The sequence below is a fragment of the Chionomys nivalis genome, chromosome 7, assembly GCF_950005125.1.
Source record: "Chionomys nivalis chromosome 7, mChiNiv1.1, whole genome shotgun sequence".
NCBI classification, from domain to species: Eukaryota; Metazoa; Chordata; class Mammalia; order Rodentia; family Cricetidae; genus Chionomys; species Chionomys nivalis.
In genome coordinates this window covers 23,744,257-23,765,184 of record NC_080092.1, presented here as the reverse complement: position 1 = coordinate 23,765,184, position 20,928 = coordinate 23,744,257, and the positions used below count along the sequence as shown (strand labels likewise).

Here is a 20,928-nt window from a genome sequence, read left to right as displayed (position 1 = left end):
TGACTTACAATTAAACATGAAACTTCTCATTGGGTAGTTTCAAAACGAACAGGAGGAATCAGCTGCCAGTTTACTGCACTGTGGAAAACTGCACGAGATTCCAGGATTGGAATGGAAATGCTAATTTAAAAGGTCAAGCGGAGCTGCGCCTCACGTTTTTGGCGTCCGTGTGCTCGGTGCGGGCGGAGCAAACAAAGACCCAGCCAGAGAAGCCAGACGCCGATATTCCTCCCGCTGCTGTTTCCCCAAAATAGTTCTGGAATCATGCCTGAAATGCCGGAGGACATGGAACAGGTAAGAGCTAGCAATTCAAGATACAGTCTCCATTCCGCGTTGACTTAAAAGCGATTCAGAACGGCTGGTAAGAGCAAAATGGGTGCAAAGGAAATATTTGCCGGTGCCATTTATTTCCTTAAGAAACAGAAGCTTGAGACACAGAACACTCTCTTGGGTTTCTGACCCGAAAAACCAAATTGTGTTTGACAGAAATAAAATGTGAAGCAGAACGAGTTTCATTCTCCACATTAAGTGCAATGGTGGCGAAGGTTCTGGATAGTATAAGATTTAATCTGTGGTGCATGCCCGGCTTTTGTCTTGTAGGGCTTGAATCTGCTAATGGGACTTTAAGTTCCAGTTTGCACTCTTTAAGACGTGATCCCTGTCGGAAGTCGGACATTGACTGTACACATAGAACCTTTTTTTATTAAGCAAAATGACTAAAAATTGCATTTAAGTATGTGCCCCTAGAGATTGCATTTAAGTATGCCCAACTTTTGCCTGACAGGTGTCAAACCGTATTCTTAAATATAGGCAAACAAATATTTCCTTACTCACTCAAAGGTTGCACAGGGAATCAAACTGCAAATTGCAGAAATCCTTCAATGTTCCTTTTGAGTACAATTTATAATCCCGTCTAGGAAGCGATTCCTTCACACATTCCAACTAGAGACTTGAAACATTCTCACTTTTAAGAAGGAAGTGGGATCTTGGATCTGTCCTCTCCCTCGGACTTTTTCTTTCTAATTATTCTTGTAAATTAGTGTTAGGTAGCCCTTTTAGTAATCTTTAAGGCCTGGATTAGAAAAAAAATAAATGAAAAAGTGACGGGCCTCGGGCTGCCTCCCCCCCCACACACAAAGAATTACGTGAAAGGGGAATACGTGTTTTTAGTGTATGGGGGAGGAAGGAAAAATCACCTGGCTTTTTCTTTATTGATATAAATTTAATCACCTGGCTTTTTCTAAAGGGCAGCTTGATCGTTAGTTTAAAAATAAACCAGACGGATTGTGACAATAAGGCGTTTGGGGGAAATCCAGGCAATGGTCACATTTCGGGGCGAGTTTTGAAATCCCTTATGTGGGTGTCTGGATGAGAACAGAAGGCTGGGTCGAAGCAGGCGAATCCTTTCCTGGGTGCGAGCTTTTATTTACAGTGGAGGTTTCATAGGCTTGGCTGGCGCTGTACTTCGGAGTTTTTAACCCGCAGGTAATTCAGTTGAGTGCTGAGTCAGACACTAGGGGCTGTTGTTTCTGATTAACTTTTAAACAACCACACAGGCTTGGAAGAATGCCCGGCACTGTGCGCGCCCTTCCTTGGCGCCATCATTCTAAGTTTTTGCAACTCCTCCAAAGCTTGGCTCCAGCAGCCCCGCAGCGTTCCCTAAAGTGACTTCCTCCACCTAGGGCAGCCAGAACACCTGTAAAATCTACTTAAAAGTGGACCAGGCTCGTTATTGCAGCTGTTTCTCGTTTTGTAATTCTTAAATTACCCAAATGATATTCCCTCCCACACCTTTTTTATTTTTAATTAGCTAAAAATAATTACACACTTAAAAAACTTCTCAGCACTTTTTTTTTTTGTTTGTTTGTTTTTTTTTGGTTTTTCGAGCCAGGGTTTCTCTGTGGCTTTGGAGCCTGTCCTGGAACTAGCTCTGTAGACCAGGCTGGTCTCGAACTCACAGAGATCCGCCTGCCTCTGCCTCCCGAGTGCTGGGATTAAAGGCGTGCGCCACCACTGCCTGGCCCTAGCACTTTTTTTTAACATTCCAGAAAAACTTAGTTTCCAGAGATGTTAATGACTCAGAAGACAGCACCTATGTTTATTCTTTCTCCTTGCCTTGAACAAACGACCAATCACAACTTGCGTAGATTGATCCACTCCTGGGATCCCAGCTCTTGGGAGGTGAAGCTGGAGGGTCAGAAGTTCAAGATCATTCCCTGACAGCCTGGGCTTGAAACTGCTTGAAACCAACCCAAATCAGCCTCAGCGCTGTGGTCCTGGGACAACTCTTCGTTTTTTTTGCCTCTCCTCAGGTTACTGATGTTGTTTGTAGTCTACTTTGTGTAATACACGCGCAGTTGACTCTTAGGCATTTCGCAGTCTGCAAACACAGAACTCTAGGCCACTCGATTCTTTATTCCCCTTCACTAGGAAGGAAGAAGTAGACAGATTTAAAAAAAAAAAAAATCACTCACTCACTTAAACCCAAGAAAGCCTGCAGTCACCGCTTGGCGTTGCTCTATCTCTTTAAGAACTGGCACGTGGGCTAGAGCGTCCCTTGAGGTCCCGCCCCGTGTTGAATGCGTGGCGGGAGGTGGCCAATCAACGGCCGCGGCCAAGGCGGCGGAAGCCGGAAGCGGTGGCCCGGGTCGGCCAGGGCCTAGGGGGAGGAGGGCCAAGGGCGCGGGCGCTGTGGCCCCCGGCAGTGCTGCGCTGGAGGTGGCTGCGGTCGCGACGGCGACGGCGCAAAGGCGGCTGGCATGGTGGGCCGGGAGAAAGAGCTCTCTATCCACTTCGTTCCCGGCAGCTGCCGGCTGGTGGAGGTGAGGTGCGGGGCGGGGAGCCCTGGGTGGCGCCTCTGAGTTTGTTTACCTCGCTCGCTCGCTGCAGGCTTCCCCTGAGCCGCTGCAGCCTGGAAGTTGGGGAGGGGTGGGGGCCCCCGAGGGCTTGTTTCCGTTTGGGTTCTGTGGACATCACCTTTGTTTTGTATTCCTGGATCTTTAAGGAGATGGGAGGGTGGCTTTTTATAAACGACGACGTTGGGGATGTCAGCTCAGTGACTTCATAGTTGACAGGGCACGTTACTTCGGGCACTTTTACGGATGTCCGTATTCCCCAGTATGCATGCGGTGCTGTTAACGCTCGGTCTCACAGTGAGAACACAGTCTTTACCTCGAGTTTATTCACTAAGGTTTGAGCAGGTATTCCAATACAGGTTTGTTTGGCCCTTGGCCACCTGGGGTTTCAAGTCTTGCACGGTGGAAGACTGCTGAGATTTGGGGGATCAAGTGTCTGGTAAACTTCCCCTGCCTCTTCCCAATTGATGAGCCTTAATTCCCAAGCCAGTGTGTCTTGCAGGTATAAGGAAGTATAGGAGATGACCAGTTTTGTTCATGCCCCAAAATATTTGTCTGTCTATTGAGATGGAGTCTCTGCTGGCTAGTTTGTCAGGTTTTTGTTGTTTCTGTTTTTCGAAACAGGGTGTCTCGGTGTATCTTTGGCTGTGTTAGAACTGGCTCTGTAGACCAGGCTGGCCTTGAACGCACAAAGATCCACCCGCCTCTGCCTCCCGAGTGCTGGGATTAAAGGCGCTGGCCGCCACACCCTGCACTGCTGACTAGTTTTACCTCCACTTAATACAAGCAGGAGAGGAGGGGCCTCAGAAAAAAATGCCTCCTTAAGATTAGGCAGCAGGCAAACCTGTGGGGCATTTTCTTACTGTTTGATGTGAAAGGAACCAGCCCATTGAGGGTGTTAGCAGCAGTAGGCGGATGTCCTAGAAAGTTGGTTGAGCAGGCAAGTCCGTAAGCTGCACTTCTACATAGCCTGCCTCAGGTTCCTGCCCTGTCGACTTCCTGCCCTGATTTCCTCTAATGATGAACAGTGATGCGAAAGTGGAAGCCAAATAAACTCTTGTTTCCTCAGATTTTGGTCCTGTTTTATCACAGCGTAGTAACCAGCCCTAACTAGAACAAGTTCTCTCGTATAACCCTTGCTGTCCTTGATCTCAACAGAGACTTCCCTGTCTCTACACCCCAGAGTGCCAAGATTAAAGGCAGGGCGCACCATGTCCAGCTGCAAGATTTTTATATTTGGGTGATGTACATTCGGTATTGTCTCCAAGTGACTGGGCTTTAGCTAAAGTTCAAGTTCATTTGCAGTTTCAGGCTGTGACCGTTTCTGCATGCATGTATGTATGTACACATGTAACGTTAATGTGTTAAAATTACAAAGTGGAGAGTGGTAAGCTGTAGAGTTATTTTCTTGCCAAAGATCAAAGAAAATATTTTGCTGGCTTGAGTCTTTGTTTTCTTAAATTGCCTGGCTTAGAGCCAAGGGGTTGTCAGGCTGCCACATGAAATCTCTTTAATTAAAAAAAAAATTTTGAAATTGGTTGAATTAAAATCCTTAATTTTTTTGGTATACTGCATCTCCCCCCCCCCCCCCCCGCAAACCCCATCATCCCCTTTTGATTTTAGCTTTTGTGCATGTTAGAAACACCTGATTTTAGTGTCATTAAGTAAAGTATGTATGTTTACTAAACCCTTTACCTCACATGAAGTTAGGGCTCAAAATGTCTGTCTATTTCTTATGTAAAAGCTTTTTTGCTAGCTGAGAATTAGGGGACTTTAACAGTAATAGGGCCTCATGATGAACTTTAATGAAAGTTTCAACTGTGGAACTTATACTGGACTTCAGGAGTGTGACACATGCCAGCTAAAAACACTATTTTTACAAAAGGGTAAGTTGGCTTTACTTGAGAATTCGGAAGGAAAGTGTTTCTTGATTTTTTTGGTTTTTTTTTTTTTTGGAACTTTTCCTTTAATATACAGAATTTAAATTATTCCTTCAGCTTTTAAACATTTCTGTGAACATGAATATTTTTCTCAATAGCAACACATCAGTTCAAAAATTTCCTTACTGTCTGTAACTATTAGTCATAAGTACTCTGTGTAAGTAAATTTAGTGCTGACTAAGGGATATATATTAGTTCAGATTTAAAATATATGTTTTAAAGATCAGATTAGTTTTAGTCTAAATAAACTGCTTTGAAATGTTGACAGATTTTCAAACCTATAAAAATGTGATGTGCCATCTGAGGCTTGCACGTTTTCATAATATCTTCGAAGATGGAAAATTCTTGTTGACTCATCAAGGTGATATACCATCACTTCATCCATCATAAAAGCAAAATAACTTCCATTATTAACATGAAATCTAAATCAAGTGGGGAAGTTACTTGTGATTTATCTTAGGTTCTTTTTCTTCATTATTAATACTTTGTTCTATTATTTTTTCTTTTTTACTAGTCTGGAAGATTTTAGTTTTCATTAACGTATTCATTAAAAAATTTTATGTGCATGAGTGTTTCTTCTGTGTGTTTGGGTGCATGCATGCCTGGTGCTCACAGAAGCAAGAAGAGGGCATCAGATCCTCTGAACTAGGAGTTAACAGACAGAGTTTTTAGTTGCCTCTGGGTTCTGGGAATCAAGAAGAACATGCAGTGTTCTTAACCATGGAGCCATCTCTCCTGCCCCTTATTTTTTATGTTAGAGTCTTTTGTCTGTGAATGCAGTTGCTCTCAGAGGCCAGAGATCTGGAGCTTGAGTTATAGGAGGTTGTAAGTCACTCGGCGTCTGTCTTCTGCAAAAGCAGTGTGAGATTGATTATTAAAACTTATAAAGTAAGTGGTGGCTGGAAAGATGGTTCTATGGTTAAGAGTACTTTGTTGATTTGCAATGTACCCAGGCTCAGTTCTCAGCACCTACCTGTAAGCCCTGCCTGAACTCCAGTTCCAGGAGATTTTACACCCTCTTCTGTCTCCCCCAGCAACGCAGGTGGTGCGCATGCATGCAGGCAAAACACTCATACACATAAAATAATTAAAAAACAAACTTATTAAGTTGTACAGTTGTTGGTGCAGTTTTTTTTTTTTTTTTTTTTTTTTTTGGTTTTCCGAGACAGGGTTTCTCTGTGGCTTTGGAGCCTGTCCTGGAACTAGCTCTGTAGACCAGGCTGGTCTCGAACTCACAGAGATCCACCTGCCTCTGCCTCCCGAGTGCTGGGATTAAAGGCATGCGCCACCATCGCCCAGCTTGTTGGTGCAGTTTGATTAATCTAGCTTTAAAACTGAGTGTTTAGGTATGTGACATTAATAAGAAAAATACTTAGATTTCAGGTATTTGGCACACAATGTTGGCAGCCCATTTCTTTAGGAGAATTGTTTTCAAGCAGACTTTCCTTCTTTTTCACTTCTAGGAGGAAGTAAACATCCCTACTCGGCGGGTTCTAGTTACAGGCGCCACAGGGCTTCTTGGCAGAGCAGTTTACAAAGAATTTCAACAAAGTAATTGGCACACTGTTGGCTGTGGCTTTCGAAGAGCAAGACCAAAATTTGAACAGGTGAACCTGTTGGATTCTGAAGCAGTTCATCACCTCATTCATGATTTTCAGGTATGGGTTTTTATGTTTGAAGTTGTATGTGCATTCTATTCAGAGTTCTCTGGAGTGTACAGAAAGTACATGCTGGCTGGAAGCTGTGCTTGAAACTGTAACCTGCTGAGCAGCAACAGTGCAGAGCACACTTTGCTGGGGAGGGGGGTGCTTTACCTGCAGTAGTGCAGGTTGTGGGGCCAGGGTCCCCACATGCTGGGCAAGTACTCTACCGCAGAGCTAGATCCTCCTCCCTGTCCTTTACATAGTGCACAGCTTGTATTTATGCAGTATTTTCCTAATACTCACCATACAAATAAGTGTTATCTGGAACCTGAAAAAAATTATTATTTCTGCTTTAGAGCCAAGAAAGTACAGTCAGGGATTTCGAGAACCTGTTTGTCATTGCTCCAAAAAAGTTAGAGGGAGATAGAGATACTGTTTGGTTTTTTTTCTAAAGATGTGAGCCCTAGAGCATGGGTTCTCGAAACACTGGGGAAACCTGATTTTAGGCTGCATGCCCAAAGAGTGTAATATAGTAAATCCTTGATGGGCCCTGGATGCTACATGTGAAGCATCCCAGATTCTGACATTCAAGTTTAAAAACAATTATACCTTCTTGAAATTAGGTATGTGGGAGTTCATTCTCTGCCTCTTTCTCCCTTTTTTTTTTTAAATTTTATTCTTTCTACGTATATGCCTGCAGGCCAGAAGAGGGCACCAGATCTCATTACATATGGTTGTGAGTCACCATGTGGTTGCTGGGAATTGAACTCAGGACCTTTGGAAGAGCAGGCAATGCTCTTAACCGCTGAGCCATCTCTCCAGCCCCCTCTTTCTCCTTTTAAAATTTATTTTTATATATTTTCTGTGTATGGGTATAGGTGGAGTTTTTCTGTGTCCTGGCAATTGCTCCCAAATAACCACGCGGAGACTTATTAATTATAAATGCTTGGCCAGTAGCTCAGGCTTGTTACTAACTCTTACATTTAAAAATAACCCATATCTCCTATCTACACTCTGCCATGTGACCTGGTACCTTTTCTCAGTATAGCAGGTTCATCTCCTCAAGATTCTGAGACTCCTCCCCTTCTTTATACTCACCTTTTGTCTGCAAGTCCCGCCTGACCTCTACCTGTCCAACTATTGGCCAGTCAGCTCCTTTATTAATCCCATCACAGTGGCGTATATTCACATAGTGTAAAGGAATGTTCCACATATGGGTGTTTTGCCTGCATGTGTATGTTTGTGCAACACATGTGTGCAGTGCCTGCAGAGGTCAGAAAAGGAAGTCTTTCTGGTTGAAACTGGAGTTACAAATGGTTGTTAGTTGTCATGTGGCTTCCATAGCACATTGACTGTTAGCACAGTCTTAGTTCTTGCTCTGTTCTTCTTGAATTTAAAAAAAAAAAAAACTCTGTGAAAGATCTCCTGCATCCCTGTTTTCGTGTGTAAGGAAGACCTGTTCTGCTTACAGTGCTTCCTGTGTCCTGTTTAGTTGTCAGCTTGACAAGAGCTGCAGCCATCTGCAAAGAGAGAATCTCAGTTGAGAAAATGCCTCTACCATGTTGGTCCATGGGGCTTTTATTTATTTATTTTTATTAATATGACTGATGTGGGTGGGCCTGGGTTGTATAAGAGCAAGCTGAGCATGCTAGCAGGAGCAAGCTGGTAAGCAGAGTAACACTGTTGGCTTCTAGACCACTTCCTGCCTTGACTCCCTTCAGTGATGTACTTTGGTGTGTAAGTGAAATAAACCCTTTGCTCCCCAATTTGCTTTTGGTCCACAGTAATAGGAAAATAACCAGGACAGGATGGCTTACTGCATTATGGTCAAATGGACACGCAGGTTCTGTAAATAGTTGATTCTGGTTAAATGACTGGTCAAAAGACTTGAATTTAAACAGTTAACTTGCAGCGGGTACTATTGCCTTTGTCATGAATTCATTAAGTGCTAGGGCTGGAGCGGCAGAGCACTTAGTGCCGTGAGGCCTGGGGTCTGATGAGTCACAGTCGTGTACATGGTAACCCTTTCCCACCACATCAGCATAGCCGTCTGATTTTGATTATACATATAGTTGCTGACAGTTTTTTCTGCACTTTTGTCTAGGGATTACTAAGTTGTTTCTTACCTTGGCTAGGTATGACGTTTGGGCTTACATACCTGCCTGGTGTATGATGTGCAAAGTGCAATTCTTTTTTTGGAGACCATGTGTGTGTGTTTGAAGAAGAAAAAGAAAGTATGACAAACTATTAAAAATTAAATGATTTATTAATTAAAGAAATATTGACTTAAGGAACCTTTTCCTTCTCCGAAGTTCTCTAAGGAAGCCATTGTTCTCTGTTGCTTACCATTTTGAGTTTCAACTCAGTGTTTAACTTTCAGCCTCACGTCATAGTGCATTGTGCTGCGGAGAGAAGACCGGATGTTGTTGAGAGTCAGCCAGATGCTGCTTCCCAGCTGAATGTGGGTGCTTCTGGGAATTTAGCAAAGGAGGCAGGTAATGCTACATCATCATCACTGGATATTTTTTTAATATATGCCTATTTTAGGTTTAGGAATGTTTTACCTGCATGTGTGTCTATGCACAGTATTTGTGCCTTGTATCCTTGGAGGTCAGAAGGGGACTTAAGACCCCTTTAAGTGGAGTTACAGGTGGTTGTGATCATCCACGTGGGTGCTAGGAACCAAAGCCAGGTCCTCTCGAAGAGCATCAGTGTTGCTAGCTGTGAGCCTTCTCCAGCTTCCTTTACTGTGGTTTTGGCTTTTGCTTGTTTTGTTTTTCCAGACAGGATTTTTGAGTTACCCTGAGTGTTCTGCAACTCACTCTGTAGACCAGGCTGTACTCAGATTCAGGGAGTTCCTGCATCTAGAAATTTGGGATTACAGGCATGCGCCACCACTGTCCGGCTTCACCGGGTTGTTTAAGTTGAAAGTTTTGTTGCTCTCTTACATGTGTTTTTGTTGAAGGAAAAAAAACGCAAAAACAGAAAACATTCCAAGCAAAAGTAATGAAGTGGGCGTATCTTTTCTTTTTGTAGCTGCTGTTGGAGCATTTCTCATCTACATTAGCTCAGATTATGTGTTTGATGGCACAAATCCCCCTTATACAGAAGAAGATATACCAAATCCCTTGAATCTCTATGGAAAAACAAAATTAGAAGGAGAAAAGGCAGTCCTGGAGAACAATTTAGGTAAGATCCAGCATATTTGGCACCTGATGAAGACTGTGTTGTGTTGTTTATGAAAAGATATGTCCTAACTTATAAAAATATCCAGAATTGCTGTATGTATGTGTTACATGCCTGAACTCCCAGCACTCAGAAGATAGGTCAGTGAAGCTCTGTCTTCCTCTCTTCTAATTAAAAAAGGAAAAGAAAGAAAAGGGAACTAACTGTAGGTTACTAGAAATTAGAGACTATGGACTGGTGAGATAGCTCGGTAAGTAAAAGTGTTTGCCACCAATTGATGAGTTCGATTCCCGAGACCTGTGTGGACAGAGAGAACCGGCTCCTATAAGTTGTCACTGACCTGCACACACACATACACATAAATAAATGTAATAAAATTTTGAGGCATCCTATGCCATGATATTTTCTTTTTAACATGTGCGTTTATATGTACATGTGTAACTTCTTTGAAAAGAAACTAAAAGAAAATTTAAAGCTGGGAGAATGAAATCTCTCCTGTGTGCTGTTCCTTCAGGAAGACAAACGTGAAATATGGTTTCTTAAGAGAGGTATTTCTGAATAATTTTTTTCAAGTTGTTTGCATTTTGATTCATAATCTGACTTCCTTCCCACATCTTTGCATCTCATTATATATGCTTCCAGTTCTGACGTGACTTCTTCCTGTCTCTGGGCACACCGTGCTCACTTATTTTCTACCTGTGGCAGCACCATGCTCAACATAATGATCCCTGTGGAAACTGATGCTTTGGGTCATAGTATACCCCTGCGAAGCAGCCACCAGCTTGTGGTGCCCTCATTTATGGACATTTAATTTGTCAAGTTTTGTGTTTTTTTTTTTATTGACTATTCTAAGTTATTCTGTCTCAGTAGTAGAGTACTTGCTGAGCATATGCGATGCCCAAGGTTAGATCTCCAGTGCCTCCAGATAAAGTAGATACACAAATGAGCATCAGTCCTAAGAAGTGGCGCTAGCATCAGTCTCTCCCTTGCTTCATGTTGCTTCATGTCTGCTTCATGTCACTGTTACAGTGCACAGAATGGATCATTTATAAAGAACTGGAATTTACCTCTCACAGTTCTGGAGGCTGGGAAGTCTTAACCTCCAAGAGCCAGCGTGTGGGAAAGGCCTCCTTTCTGCTTGTCCTCAACCATACTAGACTGCTCCCCATTAAGCTCTTTCATAGTGGTATCTTCATGACCTAAACAGCTTCCCAAAGCACCTCCCCCAACCAAGCATGCACATACTCAAGTATGTATGTATGTGTCTATCCACCCACCCACCCACCTACCTACCTACCTACCTTTTTATCTTTCTGTTGGACTTGGAATTAAATTTCAATATATAATTTTGGAGTGGATACAACATTCCAACCACAGCAAGACCTGTCTTTATGAAAAGAAATACATGTCTACTTTGTTAAAAGTGCTAATAATCTGACAGCTATCAAACCCTTCACCAGAGCAGCCTTCGGAGATCCCGTGGATCTGTGTCTTGCTTCAACAGTGTTTGGACGGAACAGACCCGGGGCCTCCCTTTGTTAGCTTCCACTGCTCCTCATCTGCAGCCGGAGCCTCCGGGACCATCACCTCGCCGCCTTCTGCTCCTAGGACCAGCCAGCACCGTCTCTTTGCGAGTAGCTCCAGACTGCGTCTCAACCATGACCTCCCAGATTCATCAGAATTATTCCACCGAAGTGGAGGCTGCCGTGAACCGCCTGGTCAACCTGCACCTGCAGGCCTCCTACACCTATCTCTCGCTGGGCTACTCTTTTGACCAGGATGATGTGGCTCTGGAGGGTGTAGGCCACTTCTTCCGCCAATTGGCCGAGGAGAAGCGCGAGGGCGCCGAGCATCTCCTCAAGTTGCAGAACGATCGCGGAGGCCGTGCACTCTTTCAGGATGTGCAGAAGCCATCTCCAGATGAGTGGGGTAAAACCCAGGAGGCCATGGAAGCTGCCCTGGCCTTGGAGAAGAACGTGAACCAGGCCCTCTTGGATCTTCATTCCCTGGGCTCTGCCCGTACAGATCATCATCTCTGTGACTTCCTTGAAAACCACTTCCTGGATAAGGAGGTGAAGGTCATCAAGAAGATGGGCAACCACCTGACCAACCTCGCAGGTTGGCTGCTGGGCCCCAGGCGTCTCTGGGCGAGTACCTCTTTGAGCGGCTCACTCTCAAGCATGACTAGGAGGCCTCCTTCCGAGGGGCTCCCACCTCTGCTCTGCACCAGCCCGCCTCAGGACCTTCACCCGAACCTCTCAAGAAGTCACTAGGCAGCTTTGTAACGCCCTGTGAGCCCCTCTCAAGTCTTGGACCAAGTAGAAATAAAGCCTTTGAAACAGCAAAAAAAAAAACCTTCACTAGATATCAGTATAAAATCTAATATTGAACATTTCTTCAACCATGATTATAAGTGTGTGACCACTCAGCCCTACCTTCAAATTGATCAGTTTTTAATTGGTACTTTTGTGTGTGAATACTTGGTCAAATTCAGCAGTGATCAGTGCAGTATCCAAACACTTGGTTGTGTGTCTTGTAGGGACTCGAATGTTGTTTACATAATCACGTGATGTTTACCAGTCAGAAGGAAACCTTTTCTTGATGTATTCCAGCTATCAAATGCGTAGCCTGTGTAGATGGTTTCCCAGTTGGCCCAAAATTGTTCTGCTTTGCTGTTGTCTTTCACTTGACCTCCAGTCAGTCATTTTGTTGTCTATATAGGCTCTATTTTTTAATGGGTATAATGACCAATTATATAGGGATTCTATATGTGACAACAGATACTTAAAATATTCATGATCACCTTTCAGTTTGTTCAGTTATGAGCTGCATCCCATCCTGGTATTTATATTAAAAGGCAAGGTTTCTCCTTTGCTATTATTTCAATTCACACAATTTTTCTTTACATCAAAACATGGGAAAGCCATAAAATATCTACATGTGTTGTCCCTAGGTGCTGCTGTTTTGAGAATTCCTGTTCTGTATGGGGAAGTTGAAAAGCTTGAAGAAAGTGCTGTGACTGTTATGTTCGACAAGGTGCAGTTCAGCAACAAGTCAGCCAACATGGACCACTGGCAGCAGAGGTTCCCCACACACGTGAAGGATGTAGCCAGTGTGTGCCGGCAGCTGGCAGAGAAGAGGATGCTGGTGAGTCTTGGGAAAGATGGGGCCTGCCTTCTGTCTTAGTGAAAGTTGTGCTTTGGTGTTTGGCCCTCCATGGGTGTACATAGATTCTCACAGACTGAAAAGTTCAACAAAAGCAGTTTCTACAGAGTAGAGGTTGTGTTCATGAGGTCTGTAGTGTGCAAGAGATTTGTCCCTGCCTTCCTCGTTCTGGGAGTAAAGACACAGTGGACCAACCACACCCAGTGAGAGGTATTTTTTTAATTTATTACATATGTGTGTGTTCATGAATTTATATATACCACATGCAGGTAAGTATCAAACAACCGAGGTCATGGGATCCCCTGGGAACAAAACCCAATTCCTCTTAAGGAAAAAATAAGCACCCTTGACCACTGAGCCATCTTTCCACCCCAGAATGGAAATAAATTTTAAGCATTTGGAGAAGTTGGCATTAAATACAATACCCATACGAAGACTGGAGACAGTTTAGATTATGACTAATGCTGGTCACAGCCTGACTCCATTTTTTTACTATATGAAAATTATACTGGTATAAGCAAGCAGACTTTCCTTTCTCACCCACCAGTTCTCAAATAACCGACATGGAGATTTAACATTATTTATAAATGCTTGGACACTAGCTTAGGCTTGTTTTTAGCTAGCTCTTAATAACTTAAATTAACCCATTTCTATTAATCTATGTGCTGCCCGAGGCTTGTTTACCTCATGTACATACTTCCAATCCTGCTCGCTCTATATCTCATGGCGTCTCCTCAGACTCTCTCCTGCTTCCTCCTAATGGTCTCCCTGCCCTGAAAATCCTATGGCCATCGACCAGTCAGCTCTTTATTAACCAACAAGAGTAGTGCATATTTACAGTCTACAAAAAGAGTGTTCCACAGCATACTCGTGTTAACTGTGGGTAAACTAAAAATTTCTTCATACAGGTGAAGACAGGTAGGTACCAACACCAGAGGTTGTCCTTGACCTTCACATACATGCTGTGACATGCACACCTGAGTTCACACACAAACAGTTAATTCTATAGAAGACGCTTTTGGAAATCTGTTAGGGGAGGAAGCCTGAGCAAGACCGAAAATAGTAGCATGGCATTGTTAAGTGTATTTAACTAGTTCATCTCTTCGGTTTCTGGTTTATTTATTTATTTTTTTTTTTTCTTTTCGAGACAGGGTTTCTCTGTAGTTTTTGGAGCCTGTCCTGGAACTAGCTCTTGTAGACCACCAGGCTGGCCTCGAACTCACAGAGATCCGCCTGCCTCTGCCTCCCGAGTGCTGAGATTAAAGGCGTGCGCCACCATCGCCCGGCTAAACTCCCTCCTCCCCCCCTCCCCGATTTATTATGATGCATGCGCACATGTCACAAGCACACAGATATACGAGCCGGGACTCGAACCAGCGACCTCTGCCTCCGCGGGCGGCACTCCCAACCTCTTGGCCAGCGCTCAGACCGTTTCTCTTCGGTTTCTTGAGGTGACCAGTTTATTGTCCAGAGTGACCTTAAATCCCTGTGTAACTTAGGCTGCCCTTGCAATTCAAGGCTGTCTTTCTACCTCATCTTTCCCAAATAACTAGGATTACTAGCATGTGTCACTGTGCTTGTCAGGTTCATTTTAAAATGGTTTCATAACTGATCTTGGTGGTACATAGTTGTAATAGCAGCATTTGAGATAATACCAGTAAAACAGCAGTGTCAAGTGGATCCCTATGAATTCTAGGCCCACTGTGTCCATATAATGAGCCAAGGCTAAGAAGCAAAGCCAAAATTTTTTGTTTTTCTTAAAACAAAAAGAGTGAGGCTAAGAATGTGGTTCAGACCATAAAGTGCTTGTCCAGCATGCAAAAAGCCTTGTATTGAATCATAGGACCTCATAAACCCGACATGGTGGTGCATGCCTGTAATCCCTGAGCTTGGAAGACTCAAACTGGAGGTGAGCCTCAGCTATATGCTGATTTTGAAGACAGCCTAGACTGTGTGAGATCGTGTCTCAAAACTGTTTTGTTTTTATTTATCTTAAAATAATTTAAAATGTTAATTAAAGTTAGTCAATGTCAGCTGGGCGGTGGTGGCGCACGCCTTTAATCCCAGCACTCTGGAGGCAGAGGCAGGCGGATCTCTGTGAGGATCTCTGTGAGTTCGAGGCCAGCCTGGTCTACAAAGGGAGTTCCAGGACAGGGTCCAAAGCTACAGAGAAACCCTGTCTCGAAAAACCAAAAAAATACAAAAAAAAACAAAAAACAGTCAATGTCTCTAAATTGGAGCCACTTGCATTTTTATTTCAAAAAGTTATTTCTATAAATTGCTTTTAGTGTTGGACTATTTGTAGATATTTGATTTTAGGTATTTTGAAGAGAATATTCCAAAATGGTAGGTCTCTTTTGATTCTTGGACCTTTAAAATTAAATTTCTTGTCAAACTTTACCATTAATTTTCTTTTTTCTTCTTTCTCTCTCCCCCTCTATATCTTTCTCTCTTCCCTTGTGTTTGTTGTTAGGATCCGTCCGTTAAGGGAACCTTTCACTGGTCTGGCAATGAGCAGATGACCAAGTACGAAATGGCATGTGCGATTGCAGATGCCTTCAACCTCCCGAGCAGTCACTTAAGACCTGTAAGTCTGCTGATTGACACCTCCCTCCTGACCTCCTAAGGCCGCTATATGTTATTAATAGCATTTTTCTATTTGGGATAATTAATCAAGGTGAACTTAATTTGGATCTTGGCAGTATCTAGCTGTAAATATCCCTAAAGAAGCCAGAGTATTGATGGAGGTAAAGGGGGTGGGGTGGGGTGGGGGGTACTTGCTGCAGAACCCAACAACCTGAGTCAATCCACATGACCGAAGGAGAGAACTGACTCCCACTGTCTTCTGACCTCAACATGAGCATATACTCCCATGTGCACATGCACACACAGACATACGCACTTTTTTGTCATGTTTTGTTTTTCAATGTTTTTCAAGATAGAGTCTTACTATGTAGCTGTGGCTGTCCTGGAACTCACTCCATTCTGGGATTAAAGGTGTATGTCACCACCACCTGGCTGATTTTTTTTTTTCCTAAGTATTGTCTTGATGGCAGCATGTTTATTTTTCTATATCTAATAAGATCAGGTCTTTTTTCACTAAGGGAAACTTATAACTCTATTTGAGTTATTAAGTCTCAAGATGTTACTTCTTTACTCATGATTTTTTGTTTTGTTTTGTTTTTCTTTAAAGATTACTGACAGCCCCGTCATAGGAGCACAACGCCCCAAAAATGCTCAGCTTGACTGCTCCAAATTGGAGACTTTGGGCATTGGCCAGCGGACGCCATTTCGAATTGGAATCAAAGACTCGCTCTGGCCTTTCCTCATTGACAAGAGATGGAGACAGACTGTCTTTCATTAGTTTATGTGCTGTGTATTTTTTAAATGAAAAGTCTAGTATGTGGCACTTTTCAAGAATAAAGGAAATAGTTTTGTATGAGTACTCCTTAATTGTGACTCATGATCCTTCAGGTAAATGATGCTGTTGCACTAGGGGAATGTTGGAGAGACTGAGGGCAGCCATGCCTTGTTTGCAGTCATGACTTTGAGTTGATTGTTTCGTTCTGGTTCACCTTGCTCTTCAAGAAATATAAATTATGATTCTTAATGTCCGAGAGCTCGGATGAAACAGACTGTTAGACTCTGGATGAAATGCTTTATCCATTCCTGTAACTCCGTTTTGTTTTGTTTGTGGACCTTTATATATTGATAGTTTCAGCGCGTGTAGGATCCTATGAAAATCATCGCTGCTCACTGTTTGCTTTGCTTGAGCCCAGATCAAAATGCTTGAAGAAAAGGAAACTTTATTTTTGCAACTTTAAGTATGGTTTTTATGCTTGATTCTTAATGTGTTGTGTATATCAGAACTGTATAGCCTGACACCTCACCTGCATAGCACCATGTGGCAGACATTTGAGAGAGTGCGTGTGTGTGTATTTTTTTAATATAAATACATATCTGTCTCTTTCACTCTGTCACCAAGTGATATTTCATACATGTGCTTATAATAATGAGCCTTGTTTGTCTTTTGATCACTTATGAATAACAATAAATACTGCTGGCATGTAACACTTTGGTTTCTCTTTTATTTAAAAATATATAATGTTTTAATTCTGAGAATCTCAGTGTATTTTGATCATATTCAACCTTATACCCCCAGCTTCTCCTATATCTATCCCTGTTTCCTTAATATTTTGTTGTTTCCTTTTGTTTTTAAGAACACTGACTCGCAGGTAGAGCCACCCACTCGAGATGGTTGACCCACCAGAGACCACACTCTTCAGCTGTCTTCCATTCCCAGAGTTGATTTCTCTTTAATTTGTTTCTTTTTAAATTGTAAGTACTGCTAGGCATGATGATACACATCATTTATTCTATAAGAACCAGGTAGATCTCTGCTTTTGAGGCCAGCCTGGTCTAAATAGCAAGTATCAGGCCAGGCAGGACTACATAGTGAGACAATATAAGGACTGACTTATCTTAAGTTTTCAAATTAGACACTTAGAATCTTTGCTATGTAATGTCAGCATGCAGTGTGGTGTAAGGTAACCCTTATACTTGATCTAGAAGTATTTTTGTACCAACTGATTAGAAACAACTCCATAGTCTTGTTATGTTTTATTTAAAATTTACCTAGAATTTGGGAATTAGAATGGACCTTGTTTGGATCATTTGGTTATAGCAATCACCAGACTGCATTAGGTTTTGGAATTTACTGGGTTATTGCTAACACCATCTTAAACCATTGTCGATCAGCTGAAATAGAATGTACAAAATTAAAGCCTGCTAGTTGGGAATGATGGTACATTTCTGTATTCCCAGCATGAGAAACTGAGGCAGGAGGATTACTGTGAGTTCAAGGACAGCCTGTGTTACAAAGCAAGCAAAAACTAAAAAGTGAAATTGAGAATTTAGAGGTTTTCTTCAAATTGCTGTATTTTCTGATTTTTTTCCTTTAAAAAAAAGTGTATAAGAGCACTGCACGGGATGCCTGGTGCCAGATAAGGACATCAGATCCTCTGAAACTGAAGTTGAAGACCTGTGAGGCACTATGTGGGTGCTGGGAATAGAACCTGCTCTGCAAGAACAACCAGTGCTCTTGACCCTTGAAGCATCTCTCCAGGCCCATAATTGTTGCACTTCACACCATGCAAAATGTAAGTTTGTGTGGACCGCCATCTTCTCATTGTTTAGTAAAGAGCCAATAGCATAGGCCAGCATGACACACACAGTCCCGTCATCCTATATTGACCAGCCACACAGTACACATTTTCTGCAGGTCTTCTTTGGGCCACTTATGCTGAATGTTAAGTCCGTTTTTAAGTTTTTGAGTTTGCATTGCTGGCCTCAAGTTTAAGATCCTTCGGCCTCAACCTTGCCCGGTGCTGGGATTTATAGGTGCATCACAACAGTTGAGTATTCTCCCACCATTGCCCTACTTCTAGGAAGGCCACCATGGAATTTGCTACCATCTGGGCAGAATTTGACCATGTGTATGTATATTTGGGGTGTATTTGACACCCTAATCACAGCAGGAAAGAGTTCTGTTGGAGCTTCAATCCCTTTGAGAGTTAAGTGAAGGAAATAAAACCTGTTTCACAAGTCCCGGGGAAACATCAGGAACATACATTTACAAATATCTTCGCTTATCAAATGCATTTGGGGCCAGGTGCCATGCTTGTTACCATCGATACTACCTTCATTCTTAGTTGTAAGAAAGTTCTGTAATAAGACTGCCAGTGGGTTTTGTTGCCTTTCTGTCATCTTAAAAATATTCCTAAAAGGAGGAAGGCAGGAGAGATGGTTCTGCCATTAAGAGCACTTTCTACTCTTACATGAGACCCAGATTTGGTTCCCAGCACTATCTGCAACTCCCCTTCCACAGCCCTTGATGCCCTCTCTGGCCCCGCAGGAACCTGCACTCGTGCACATACCCACACACATAGATACACATAAATCCTCCTTCCCCTGGATTTTCTGCCATAAGCATACATATATAGTTCTGGAAATACACTTACATAGATTTTAAAGAGAAATTATTCTGTCTGGTGTTTTGCCAAATGGCTTCTGAAAGCTTGTTTCTGTATTTTAACCACATAAATGTCAACACAATTGGATTTTTTTTGTTTTTTTTTTTTGTTTTTTTTTTTTTGGTTTTTCGAGACAGGGTTTCTCTGTGTACCTTTGGATCCTGTCCTGGAACTTGCCCTGTAGACCAGGCTGGCCTCAAACTCAGATTCACCTGCCTCTGCCTCCTGAGTGCTGGGATTAAAGCTGTGTGCCACCACCGCCTGGCACACAGGTTTATGTGTTTTTACAAAAAGATGGCTATGAAGTTGCTTATCCCTCCCAAGAGTTGTTTTCTTCTTTATTGTCCACTTGATTCTATTTTATAGTACACATATATACTACATATCACTGAGCAATTTTAATTTTCCCCCAGTTTGTTAATAGATTTCTTTTTTGTTTGTTTCTTTGGTTTTTTTTTTTTTTTTTTTTTTTTTTTCGAGACAGGGTTTCTCTGTGTAACAGCCCTGGCTGTCCTGGAACTCACTCTGTAGACCAGGCTGGCCTCGAACTCCAGAGATCCGCCTGCCTCTGCCTCCCGAGTGCTGAGATGAAAGTCGTGCGCCACCACCACCTGGTTCTTAATAGATTTTTTAATAAAAATTTTTTGAAACAATCTTTTCTCATTTTACATGCCTATCCCAGTTCCTACTCCCTCCCCTACTGTGGACTCCCCCCCCCCAACTGTCTCCTCACTCCAGACCCCCCTCCACTCCTCAAAGAGGGTAAGGCTTCCCAAGAAGAGTCAATGAAGTCTGACACATCACTTTAAGGAAGGACCGTGGCCCTACCCTCTGTATCTAGGCTGAGCTAGGTATCCCTCCAAAAAGAATGGGCTTCAAAATGCCAGTTCAAGCACTAGGGATAAATACTGATCTTCCTGCCAGTGGTCTCAACTATCCATGCCACACGACCGTCATCCACATTTGATGGGCCTAGTTTGGTCCTATGTAGGTTCCCCTGCTATCAGTCCAAAGTCAGTGAGCTCTCACTGGCTCAGGTCATCTGCCTCTGTAGGTTTCCCCATCACGGTCTTGACCCCTTTGCTCATATTATTGCTCCTCCCTCTCTTGTACTAGTCTCCTGAAGCTCTGTCCAGTGCTTCGTTGTGGATCGCTTTATCTGCTTCCATCAGTTATTGGATGAAGGCTCTATGATGACAAAGTAGTCATCAATCTGATTACAGGGAAAGGCCAGTACAGGCACCTTCTCCACTATTGCTTAGGGTCTTAATTGGGCTCATTCTCGTGGATTCCTGAGAATTTTCCTAGAGCCAGGATTCTTGCTGCTAGCCCCATAATGGCTCCCTCAATCAAGATATCTCTTTTCTTGCTCTCCCTCTCTGTCCTTCCACCATATATACATAAAAGCACTCATGCACATAACAATAAATCTAAATATAAAAGTTAGAGGAGACAGAACAGCTGAAATTTTCCATCACAAAGGTCTCTTCACCCAAATAACTTTTCCCATACATTGAACTCATGACCTATTTTATCTTTGAAAACTTGTATGCATTTCCCAGCTTTTACCACTGGGGGAAAATGACTTATCTACTGACCATAGACTCCCCTAATGTGCCCTCTGAAGTGGTTGGACTAAGAATGCTCCCCTCCCCCAACAGGCTCATCTAATCGAATGCCTAGTCATCAAGAGTCACACTATTTTGAAAAAGATTAGTAAGTATGGCCTTCGTGGAGAAAGTATTGGCCTTGTGCCACTGGGGGTGTTCTCAGCTTTCAAAATCTCATTCTTTCCCCCCCCCTCTCTTGTTTCCCACCCTCCACCACACCACCTACAGATCAGGTTATAGCTCTCAACTGCTTCTCCAGTGCCTGCCTGCATGCTGCCATGCTCCCTGCCTTGATAATGGACTAAGCCTCTGAAACTGTAAGCAAACCACCAATTAAATACTTTCCTTTGTAACAGCTGCCTCGGTCACAGTGTCTCATCATAGTTATAGCATAGTGACTAAGGTACCATCTAAATAGTATTTCCTGTACTGACTTGGTGTCTAAGGTCTGTAATCCCAGCACATAGAAAGTAGAGTCAGGAAGATCAGGAGGAGCT

General features: G+C 42.9%; 1 protein-coding gene and 1 pseudogene across 2 annotated transcripts; both read left to right on the top strand.

The window, feature by feature from the left end:
- Positions 1 to 139: 139 nt before the first annotated feature.
- On the top strand, positions 140 to 16,862 carry Mat2b (methionine adenosyltransferase 2 non-catalytic beta subunit). 2 transcript variants are annotated; one of them, XM_057776678.1, is made up of 7 exons: positions 140 to 294; positions 6,259 to 6,453; positions 8,819 to 8,933; positions 9,475 to 9,627; positions 12,578 to 12,771; positions 15,263 to 15,376; positions 15,983 to 16,862. In XM_057776678.1, the coding sequence occupies exons 1-7, from the start codon at positions 265 to 267 to the stop codon at positions 16,151 to 16,153; spliced, it is 972 nt and encodes a 323-aa protein (XP_057632661.1). In that variant the 5' UTR covers positions 140 to 264; the 3' UTR covers positions 16,154 to 16,862. The 2 variants fall into 2 exon arrangements, with proteins under 2 accessions (XP_057632661.1, XP_057632660.1); XM_057776677.1 differs by lacking the exon at positions 140 to 294 and adding an exon at positions 2,627 to 2,822.
- On the top strand, positions 11,283 to 11,845 carry LOC130878640 (ferritin light chain 1-like; annotated as a pseudogene).
- Positions 16,863 to 20,928: the final 4,066 nt, after the last annotated feature.